The 11,976-nt window shown below is 30.4% G+C and overlaps 2 protein-coding genes across 4 annotated transcripts; both read right to left on the bottom strand.

The window, feature by feature from the left end:
• Positions 1-328: 328 nt before the first annotated feature.
• Positions 329-1,279, bottom strand: TIC20-V (TIC 20-v-like protein). Its single transcript, XM_078999645.1, has one exon. The coding sequence runs from the start codon at positions 1,085-1,087 to the stop codon at positions 404-406; it is 684 nt and encodes a 227-aa protein (XP_078855771.1). The 5' UTR covers positions 1,088-1,279; the 3' UTR covers positions 329-403.
• Positions 1,280-5,907: 4,628 nt separating this feature from the next.
• Positions 5,908-9,269, bottom strand: BAM4 (beta-amylase 4). Of its 3 annotated transcripts, none has more exons than XM_078999646.1 (10): positions 8,996-9,269; positions 8,074-8,202; positions 7,705-7,951; positions 7,411-7,631; positions 7,253-7,330; positions 7,017-7,176; positions 6,696-6,946; positions 6,439-6,508; positions 6,141-6,209; positions 5,908-6,076 (listed from the first exon to the last, which is right to left on the bottom strand). In XM_078999646.1, exons 1-10 carry the CDS (start codon positions 9,199-9,201, stop codon positions 5,924-5,926), a joined length of 1,584 nt encoding a protein of 527 aa, XP_078855772.1. In that variant the 5' UTR covers positions 9,202-9,269; the 3' UTR covers positions 5,908-5,923. The 3 variants fall into 3 exon arrangements, with proteins under 3 accessions (XP_078855772.1, XP_078855773.1, XP_078855774.1); XM_078999647.1 differs by having other exon boundaries at positions 8,074-8,215; positions 8,996-9,134; XM_078999648.1 differs by having other exon boundaries at positions 8,074-8,229; positions 8,996-9,133.
• Positions 9,270-11,976: the final 2,707 nt, after the last annotated feature.

Raw genomic sequence — 11,976 nt, forward strand, 5'->3', positions numbered from 1 at the left:
TTTAAATCTAGAGCCTCAAATTACATAATAAAAACCCTACTGATTGGCACATGTTACTATAAACCATGATTAGAAGTAGAACCGCAAATGACAGGGGCTTTCGTTAAAAAAAATTCAATCTTATACCCGATTTAAAAGCATCATCCAGTTGAACTTTATTGAGTTAGAATATAAAAATGAGCTCAAAACATATAGTATAACAACACAAATTCAGAGAAATTGACTAGATTTCTTATAAATCCTACTAACATATGTTTTGAAATTTACTAAGGACTTGTATGGGAACAAAAAATCAGTAAATCATATGAAGTGACTAGTGAGCAAAGGATGAACAGTAAGCAGCAAAACTACTGATATTTAATACAAATTGAAGAACCAATCATGAGCATGTATTCATGATTGTTCACATAACTTGCCTGTCTGCAGCATCTGCAACAATGGGCAATCTAGGAACTTGCCCCAAAAAGCAAGAAGATGAACCATAAATCAAGGACACCAACAGAAACAAAAACACAGTGCTATCCACACTCATCAACAGATCTAACCCGATTCCATCTTTTGGATTAAAAGTTCTCTCTAAAAGATCAGGGAAAATCAACAGCACATCCAGCACAATAACCTGCATGGTATTGAACCTCACATACCTACTGAAGTTAGGGTTTCTGACAACAACGAAGTAAAGTGTCAAAAACACTAAGAATCCATTGAATGGGAAGCTTTTGAACACCCTGATTGCAGGCACAAGAGGTTGAATTAAGGTTTCCATGAATGAGAATTGGGTGATTACGTATTTGCCGTATTGGATTCCATCAAAGAAGGGGTAGAAGTAACATACGGCTGAGATTAATCGGTCTGGTATGTCGACAGAGTCACTGTCGTTGGATTTGGCGACGATGAGACGGCGGTGACTGGATTTGATTTGGATCTGGTGGTGGTGGGGTGTTAGAGAGAGAAGAGAAGGTGGGGTTTTGAGATTGAGGGGGAGGAATGAAGTTGAATAAAGGGGCAGACTTCTTCTACATGATGAGAGCTTGAAAGGAGCTGCTGTTGATGATAGGGTGTTGGCCATGGACATGGACATGGCCATGGAGATTGGAGAAGACGGAGATGATTTCTCTTACAGTTACAGAGAGAAAGAGAAAGAAAGACAAGGAGGGAGGGAGGGACTGAAGAAATAATATCAAACGAGGTGGTTGAGTTGAGGAGGAGGGATAGCCGTTTGCCCGCTTCTCAACCATATCCTTTCAAAGGTCCATAGGAAAGAAAGGCCCAATACCAACAAATTCAATTTCAGGTGTCTGCAATGCACAGTTAGATTTAGAGACAAAGAAAGGAACTAGAATAAAGCTTTTAGAATTGTAAATCTTATGATTCATGTACAAGTCTGAATGCAAAATCAGTAAAAATAGTAAGGCTGGAGGACCTCATTTTGTCACACTTCCTTCCCACACATAAGGATTGGTATTCAATGAAAAGAAGAACGAGAAAGAAAAAAAGAGAAATAAAGAAATAAAGAAATAAAGGAAAAGTGTGTGAGAGAGAGAGGAACGCTCCTTTTTTTTACTGCACACCCCAAACCGTATAAGGTGTGGTGTGTACTGCAGTTTCAAATGTCACGTCAGCTAAAGCCGCATTCCAATCTTTCTGGTCTAAGATATCATGTTTTATAAGTTTGTATTTTAATTATGATAGCATTATACTTTTGAATATATATATATATATATATATATATATATATATATATATATATATATATATATATATATATATATATAAGGAATATACATTACAGCCCCACCTAAGCTTAGGTACTAAATCTCTAAAATATGTCGTTTTAACTTGCTAAATATACCCGGTTTGGTTTTACTTGGTAAATATATCATCCTCCATAACATTTCTTTCTTTCATTATCGTTTTACCAACTCCGTTTTCTTTCCTCCATTATTGTTTATTACTTCACCCAAGTGAACATTAGTAAACCCTAAACCCTAAACCTAAACCCTATTGTGTCGATTTTGAATTTACATCTTGAAGTATTAATCGTGAATCCATTAACCGTAATCTTTATATAGTAAAACAATATATTTTCAATAGATTTAGTATCTAAGCTTAGGTAAGGTTGTAATGTATATTCCCTTTTCCCTATATATATATATATATATATATATATATATATATATATATATATATATATATATATATATATATATATATATATATATATATATATATATATATAGAGAGAGAGAGAGAGAGAGAGGTAGGTTCAAATGTTTCTCACATCTATTGTGTGCTAAAATGCACCAATAAGAATTGAGTAAACATTAAATGTATATTAAATGATATCCATATTTAAAATTCCTTTTTATGAAAACTAATTTAATTCGTCATTAATGTCAATAATAATATTCTTTCAGAATGAATTCATATATAAAATAATAAGAGTGTATTCTAGGAGAACAATAGTATATTCTACTAGAATACACCCTCATTCTTCGTATTCCATACAATTTTATTGTATTTTAAGTGAGTAAGTCCTGAAATAATGTTATTGCTGACATAAAAACCTAAATACGAATTCATTCTGAAAAAATGTTATTGCTGATATTAATGACGAATTTAATTAATTTCCATAAAGAGAAAATTATAATTATGGATATCATTTAATATACATACAATTATGGAAACCATTTAATATCTATCATTATTTAATTAAATAATAATATAATTTTACTAAATTCCTATTGGTGCATTCTAGCACACAATAAATGTAAAAAACACTTTAACCTAGCCCTATATATATATATATATATATATATATATATATATATATATATATATATATATATATAGAGAGAGAGAGAGAGAGAGAGAGAAAGAGAGAGAGTTTTTACATCTATTGTGTGAATGTAGGAACCAATAGGAATTTAAGAATAATTAAATAATTAATAAGATAATTATGTAATTTAGCATATAATAATCATAATAAAACCCTTAAATCATTCATTACAAAAAAAATCTCTTTTTACCAACTCTTTAACCTAGCCTCTCATATCAGCACGTATTAATGTCTCCTCTTATTTTTTTATTGACGAATGAAACCTTAACCATCCTTTGATCGAAGAAGGGTCGGAGCTGCCAACCGACGATGGTGAAATTGGCGTTGTAGCCAAGGCACAAAAGTCAGACCTTTTTTTTGTGTGATTCAAAGATAGAAATATTGATTTCGGTGATGACCCTTTTGTTTCTTTCTCTTGTTCTTGCCTTCTTCCCCCGTTATTAAATCAATGATTTTTTGGAATAATTCTTTTTTTTTTCCAACCTCATGTGCAAGGCGGAGAGTCTAACAAAAACGAACTACAATTCTTTTTTTTTTTTTCATTCTCGCTCTTGACTTCACCTTGGAGGTTGGAACCCTAACCTACAAATTACATGTAATATTCCGGTTTCACGATTTTCCTAAGTATGAACATATTTAGATTTTTAGCAATTACGATTTTGTTTTTTAATGTAAGTAAATTGATGTCAAGTTTATTAGGAAATTGAAAATTTTCACCAAAGAAACCAAACCATTAATTATAACATCTGTGAAATTGTAATCCACTCATCCTCATCCTGGTAAGCTTTTAAGTATTTCATATGTTCTTTTCTTTTTTATATACCTAAACTTCTTTTTTGTATAACTAAACTAACAGAAAATGTGATGATTTAGGGAGTACCCTTAAAGTGTTTGATGAAATGTCAAAAAGAAATGTTGTTAGATGGGTATTGATTGTTCAACATGTCATGACAGTCTCAAATTGTATTATTGGTTAGTGATGAGATGTTCATGGCAGTCTCAAATTGTATTATTGATTAGTGATGGAATGTTCATGGCATTCTAGGGTTATGTTATTGTTTTTACAGGGATTGGGATGCTTTGTAGTTGTTTAACTTTGAAGCTACTATAGCAGCTAATCAATCAACCATAGAGAGTTTGACTTCTAAATTGAACGAGCTTCAACTTGAGATATGTATCCTTGTTTTTGTTGGTGCATTAGGCATCAGTGTTGAATCCTTTGTTAGCCTATCCAGGACAACACTTAAACCCATTGTCTTGGTGCAACTTGTATCATCATCTCCACATGTGAGTGCCTATTATAGGCTGGTGAAGACCTTCATGAATGTTATTTAAAACCTACAAATATTCTTTTAGAATGGCGAAGACTTTAGAATGAGGAAGGCCAATATTCTTTCAGAATAAGGACATGCAATATTCTTTTTTGTTCTCATGAATGCTTTTCAAGAATCTAATTCATTTTTATGACATTTTGTTAGAATATGTATAATTGTATTAAAACGTATAAGATTATGTAAGAATATGTATGAATCTACATCCAGATGTTCATGAATATACAAAGATCTTGTTATTTTTTCAACTAATGGTTCAAGAATGTTGTTTTTTTTTTTTTCAAAAAAGTTCATTTAATCAAAATATGTATTCTGTGAGAAATATATATCCTGACATTCTTATAGAATATCATTCTCACAAAATATATCGGGTATAATTAAAAATTACAAAAAAATTAAAATTGAATTAACTAAAAAATCATAATTTTTAAATCAAGAAAATTAATTATCCTCACAAATATGGAATTTTCATTTTTTAAATTTATATCAATTGACTAAAATACCATTATAGTGAAATTAGATGGTATTTTTCAATTATTTTTAATTTAATAATATTTATTAATCACTTTCTTAATTTTCACTAGATAGTTAGAATAAATAACCTAACCTAGCTATATATATATATATATATATATATATATATATATATATATATATATATATATATATATATATATATATATATATATATATATATATATGAAAAGAAGATTGAAAAAGTAAACAATCAGTTTAATAAAAAACAATTAATCACGATTATACATATTGCCATAAAATAAAATTTAGATGGATAAAATATTTATAGTGTTATTCTCAGATAGAAGTGTAGAATTTATTTTCATTAAATAATTTTCATATTTTTTTAGTATTTTTTACCTTTTAATTGTTAATCCAATATGTTTGTGAAATATATTATGTTACTACTTTATTTTTTAATAATTTATATGAATAGTTTGTTTATTATTATGACTTAGTTTGTCTAGTAAAGTCATAGTAGTATATATATCTGACCAATACATAAGTATAAACCTAATCAGTGATGAATTGATATAAAATTGTAGTTAAAAAATGAACAGCCAACAGTTAAATCATAAAAATGATTACATTTTTACTCGGGAGAGATTGTTGCAAGAGTGTTCATTTTCAAGGGTTTGTGAATGTGTATTATGACATTTTCTTGATATCTTGTTCTCAACATGTCGGAAGGATCAAAAATAGCAAACAAGAATCAACACAGAAAAGCACATGACGTTGATATAAAATAGTGTAAGAAACGAAATCCCATAAAAATGGCCTATGATACATTCTTGTTACACTAAATGCATATAAAAGATATAAACACAATGCTGTAGATTATTGCAACAAATTGCAGTGTCTTCTCTGCATATAAAAAACTGCAGGGGAGACATATATATATATATATATATATATATATATATATATATATATATATATATATATATATATATATATATATATATATATATATATATATAATATATGCTACTGTTCATAGTTCCTGTCTCCCCTGCAGTTTTTTATATGCAGAGAAGACACTGTAATTTGTTGCTATTGTGTGCATGTATGATTGATTCTGGACTAATCATTTTAGTCATTTTAATTATTTGAACCTAACTCTCACTGTATATATATATATATATATATATATATATATATATATATATATATATATATATATATATATATATATATAGTCTTTATTCCAACTACAAAGTGTAAGTAAGATGTTATTCTACAAATCAGTGCTCATCCTTTGCACAAATGGAACAAAATTATTCCAGTTTTCAACCCTAAATATCTTATCGTTCATTCTGAAATAAGTAAATGATCTCACAGTTTCTTCCTGTGAATCATAACAATTTGAGTATATCTGCTTTAGTCCAGCCTGCAAACAGAAATTTGTTAGGATATATTGATGCAAAAAATAACAACATTAAGATACATAATACCTCATCAAACCGTTCATGTGCATTTCTACCGGTCAATTCCACTACCCTTTTCTTTGAGGCATTCTTTATCTGTTAAATAGTAGTAATTATGGTATACATTTTAGTAGCACAAAATCATTGCATCACAAATATAGAGAATACCTGTATTTCACATATTTACTTTTGAAAGAAAATTAGGACACACACAACCCATGAAAACTTTTAGGACACACACGATAAGATGAGTAACTATATTGTTTTGTTATCGCTTCTGAAAGGAAAAGGAAGTGAATAATAAAAGGTTTGGTTTGGGGTGTACCTGCTGAAGCAAACCTTCTGGACTGCACAAACAGGCTTGGGGAGTTTCATTGTCCAACATCTCAAAGCACCTACAAATTTTATTTTATTTTAAATTAAATAAAAAAAAAGAGGATATATTAGCATTGTTAAAGGACATATCTATAGCTATTAAATGCAATAAATAGCAATGTAGTGGTGAATAATAATAGGAATAGCCAAAAGGTATTTGAAAGTAGAAAGTGGTGAAGAGATGAAAGATTGTAAATAATGGTTTACGAGATCTGTAGGGCGGCTCCATGACGGGAGAAGATTGAAGCGAGTGAATCATAACCGTCCCTAAAAGCGGTGTTGTAGTAACCGGCGGTAAGTTCAGCAGGATGAGACAGTGTCTGATACCACCAATACAGTAAACCAATTTTAGCCACCATCCGTAGCCCTTGTGATTTTGCTGAATACTTTCCCAACAAATTTCCTGCCACTCCAAGAATGTCATCTGCATGACGCAACAACCGATCGCTGTACCATTCCTACAACCACCCAAACACAAGTCAGATAATAGCAAAATATTAGTAGTGAACTACTAACTAAATGGCTTACAAGAAAAAAATGTCCATAGTCAGATAGAAAGCTCCCGTCTCCATCTTCAAAGAAAGGAACATCAGTTGGGAAACTATTATAATCCCCAACATTTGGAGGTCCTTTATTAGCCCAATCAGGCTTCCCTTCTTGCCAAGCAACTGAACGCAAGTCTTCCATCCTAAAATTTTGAACAAAAAAACCAAACCATTATATGCGAGTAAACATTAAAATAATAGGAGCTTAAGCCACTCTACATGTATTTGTCATAACACTGAAATGCACCAATCCCAGGAAATTGCCATCTACCATCTTCAAAGGGATGAGCAGGATATCTGCATTTGTAATTTAAAAGAAGATCATTTTACAGAACAAACAAAAAGGCATATACTAGATTTTTTTTTTTTTTTTTTACCTAAGTTCTCCAGAAGGTCCCAGACCAACACAGACTTCTTCAATAATAGTTCCCATCAAGGAATCAAATTTGCTTGCAAAACTGCTGATGAAGTCTTCATAACACTCAACAGCAGTACGTCCAGAAAACAAAGGAAGATTGTCTACCCCTAATGTTAGATAATCTGCATTAGGGAACCCGTTTTGGTCTCGATAGTATATGTCCTTATTTTCACGACCTATCTGAAAACCAAAACAAACAAAACCATAAATATAATTAATGATATGTGATTGGAAAAAGACCAAAAAGTATGACCTCTATGATCCACTGTGGAAGGCTGACACCTTGTACGCGTGAAGATAAATGAACATTCGAGTGAAAGGACAATGCAACTTGTAACTTTAATCCCATTTCAGATACCAATTTAAAAAGTTCTTCATACAGAGACCAATTATATGCATGGGGGAAAAACCGCTCTACTATTCCCCACCAAACCTCAACTGCTATTCCATGGACACCTGCCAACTTGAGTGCTTTTAGAGATATAGTTAAGGCCTTCATTCTGTAACCACAACAGCCATGTCACCACCGAAAAAAGTATATATATATATATATATATATATATATATATATATATATATATATATATATACATTCATGTGTAAGTAAAGGTATGGTAATTACTTTCTGATTCTTGGAGCACCAGACGTATCAATCCCGAAAGAGTCAATTGGCATCATAACATAGAGGGGAACTCTCTTATGTTTAGATGACTCAAACAATGTGGATCTTGATTTCTCCCGAACATCCATGCTGCAATGTGTATCTATCAGATGCTAGCTTTAGTAGCAAAGATAAAGCATAACAATTATATTTCATATTATCATCAATGCAAACAAAAATACTTTTTTATTTGCTTCAAGTATACGCTTTAAAGTTTACAAGAAGGCAAAATATAGGACAAGGCCTAAACACTGTATGGATTTTTCAAAATGTTTTGCAATATTTCTTTTACCAATAAACCAAATGTTTCAACATTACAACACCAGAACTCTCTTAGTCTCTGGAAAGTCATGCATGTCTTCTTTTGTTGTGTAAGAGAGAGGCAGCTTTGATTGATTTTTTGTAAGCTAACATGTACTCCAAATTTCTAATTTTCAAGTATGATTCCCATATATTTCATATTCTGAATTCAACTAAACAAAACCTCACGCTTATTTCCAGAAGCAATTTGATTGTAGGAAACAAATAAACATTAACTAATAACAAGTCTATATTTAGAAGTTAATAAAAAAACGTCTTCAGAGATCTACTTTATACAAGTGTGTTCCTTTTTGCAATGAAATTTTCTTAAATTACACATTTTGTTAATTGGCATTTAATCATGTGTGAATATGAACACAAAGTTATCTGCAAGATCCTTCTAAAAATCATCAGTCGTACAAAGACACACTCTAAAAAGATAAAGAAGATCCAACAGACACAATCCACATAATATTCCTAATTAAAGAATCTTAATAAAATTTAAATAGAGAAAACAATGATTTTACCATGGAAGTACAAACATCGATGTTTCGATCGATCAAAGGCAAAGTGATAAACTGACCTTAAAATGCAACTTTTGCCGGAAACAGGTCGCCATCTGGAAAAACTCCGTTTGAAAATCGGAATCGTAGATACGTTTCGCAAATTCTTCCGATTGAATTTTCTCCTCTCCCTATCGAAACAAAAATCTCTGAGATTATTACAGTATATTACGCTTTTCCTTTCAACGCTGCATTTGCACGCCATCCCGATCGATCCATCGATCATCTCATCGACGGGACGAGAGAGACACACTGATGATAATCTCTATTTCCCCTTTTACTCGTGGGTAATAACTGATAAAAGCTACAAAAATATTATTATTATATATATAACCTTTTTATAATATTGAAATATTATAAGACACGTCTTTCAAAAGGGTATATAAGTAATTTGCTTGATGCAATCGATTGCTTTTAACAATTTTGAAATTCGAACCGCAAACCGATTCGCGAAGAAATTTCAATTTTGAGTTTTGAATTTAAAATTGAAAATCGTTTTCAAATCAATGATTTTCAATTTTGAAATTTGAATAGTCATTGCGATCGACGTCTTTGAAATTGAAATATTCTTATAAATTATTTCAATTTTTACTGATTTCTTGTTCAACAATCGCAAATTCACCAAAGATATTTGAACGATGTTTGCAAACATTGGAGAATGGTCTTCAAATTACGTAAATGAAGATTCTATTAGCAAAATTTATGAGTTGTGTTCTTTGAATATGGAAGTCAACATTCTTAACTTAACAGGTTCATGGCTTTTTAGAAAACTCTACATTTTTTTGATTTGATGCATATATTGTATAAAATAATGGAAAGATGATCTATCACACCTGTGTATAGTCTCACGTCTTCCAAAATTTTGTATTTTGATATGAGAAATAGATTCATCTTCATACTTTTTCTTGAAGTTGTATTTGATCCTTACGACACTCCTGGATTTTTTTTCATCATTCCTCAAAATGTCTAATTTACACTCCTGTATTTTGGAATCGTCTCATTAGATAGGTTTAATACTTCAGCTTCAGCATTACGAACAAATTCATCTTTGTTTCCTTGCACATAAGGGATGAGACGATCTTTAAGTGTTTGGATTAACTTCTCTTCTTTTTCCTTTTGAACAGCCTGTGATGAAATTATAAAAACACTTAAACTGATTCAAATCTACATAGCCACTTAGAAACTTAATATATTTAATTAGTTAGTAGCTTAGTGCTTGTGTATTGCAATGAAATATAATAAGAAGTAAAGTTAACTGAGCTATGTGTTATAACATAATAACATACCCTCGTCTTCTCTTGCAACTTCTTAGTATCAAACTGCTCCCCTTCTGTGAAAATATCCAAAGAAGTCATTGATGCCATGGCAAGCTGTCCAATGTATTCTTCAAATACCTTGCTCTGAAAAAGCATTGCAAAGATGGCAGCAGGATCAATTTGTCAATTTTGAAAATTTGACAATTTTGACATTTTTTGTTAATTTGACCATTTTAACCTTTTCTGTTTTTTGTTTCATCATTTGGACCTGTTAAAAAGGAACAAAAGAACTATACTAATGTAGCCGATTCAAAAAAGTACATGGTATTTTCATATAATTACAATTATATACAATAAAATGACACATGTGAATGTACATGCCTCTATACATAAATAAAAGTTAATTGGTAGAAAATAAAATGAGCGTAAAATAGAAAATTATATAATATGACACATTTGGGGTTTGAAAGAATTGACATACTATTTGGATGAAATCGTAATTTACTATTTGTTGTTGTTTTTGCATATGCTTTGGTAATTATTTTTTCAGTTTTGATACAGAGAAAAATGTTAGTAATGATGTTTATGGGTAAATAAATAGCAATATACTTTTTTGAATGAGTAACAACAGAAATGGTCCATGAGTAAATTTGGTAAATTTGACCAAAAAATGACAATTTTAGACTTTTGGTCAATTTGGTAAATTTGGTAAATTTAACCTTTTTTTCTTTGTGTTCCTTTGGCTGAATTTATTCTTCTTAAGGCATTCAAGTTATTGCATTTATACCTCTCGGTATGCTTAGAGCATTCTACTTTCATTGGTTAAGTAATTATACAATAAATTACCATTTTATTTTTTTTAGTTAAGTTGACCGTTTTTGGTCTTTGTTTTCATTTGGTCAAGTTAAAATAGAAAAGAAAAAAAAAACTTTATAATGATGTGAAAGTCATGTAACTCGACGTATAATTATTTTTGTAAAAAAATAAATTTTGACATTTTTGTCAATTTAACAATTTTACCTTTTCTGTTTTTTCTAATTCATTTGGATCCGTTAAAAAAGGAGCAAAAAAGCTAATACTAATATAGCCAATTCAAAAAAAAGTACATAATATTTTCATATAATTACAATTCTATCGAATAAAATGGCATATGTGAATGTACATGCCTATATACATAAATAAAAGTTAATTGATAGAAATAAATTGAGAATAAAACAAAAAAATTATGTAATATGACAAATTTGGTGTTTTAATGAAATGAAAAACGATTTGGATAATATGGTAGTCAACTATGATGTTTTTTAATATGCTTTTGTTATTATTTCTTCAATTTTGGTACAGGGGAAAAATGTTAGTAATGATGCCCATGGTTAAATAAATAGTAATGTACTTTATTGAATGAGTCATAATAGAAATGGTGTTGTGCACTGAGGAGGAGACAAAAAAAGATACCCATTGAAGGGTCCACTAACAAACACGAGAGCACTATAAAGTTGGTGGAGCAGCAGGGGCATTTTGGGGAATTTGGATAATACAATTGTCTCTTTGTTTATATTAAGGAGTGAGGATTTCCTTTAGAATGATCAGAGAATATTTAGAAGTTTCTTTTTCCTTGGAGAGCTATAGCTTCTCAAATTGCTATACCTATCTTATTGTTCCATTGTTGTTATTCCCCTGTTCTTGAGCACTTGTTTTTCTATATCTGAAGCCCATTGCAAATCAGTTCCTATGTTGTTGTTTATTCT

This window comes from Lactuca serriola, chromosome 5 (genome assembly GCF_051521515.1).
Source record: "Lactuca serriola cultivar US96UC23 chromosome 5, Lser_US96UC23_V15, whole genome shotgun sequence".
Classification (NCBI taxonomy): Eukaryota; Viridiplantae; Streptophyta; class Magnoliopsida; order Asterales; family Asteraceae; genus Lactuca; species Lactuca serriola.

Bases quoted from the DNA above. Each gene is read 5' to 3' on its own strand.
- TIC20-V (XM_078999645.1), bottom strand. From the start codon at position 1,087: ATGGCCATGTCCATGTCCATGGCCAACACCCTATCATCAACAGCAGCT.
- BAM4 (XM_078999646.1), bottom strand. From the start codon at position 9,201: ATGATCGATGGATCGATCGGGATGGCGTGCAAATGCAGCGTTGAAAGG. The intron at 8,203-8,995 runs GTCAGTTTATCA...TACACATTGCAG, and splicing joins GGCAAAAGTTGCATTTTAAG to CATGGATGTTCGGGAGAAAT. The intron at 6,947-7,016 runs GTAAGCCATTTA...GGGTGGTTGTAG, and splicing joins ACTATGGACATTTTTTTCTT to GAATGGTACAGCGATCGGTT.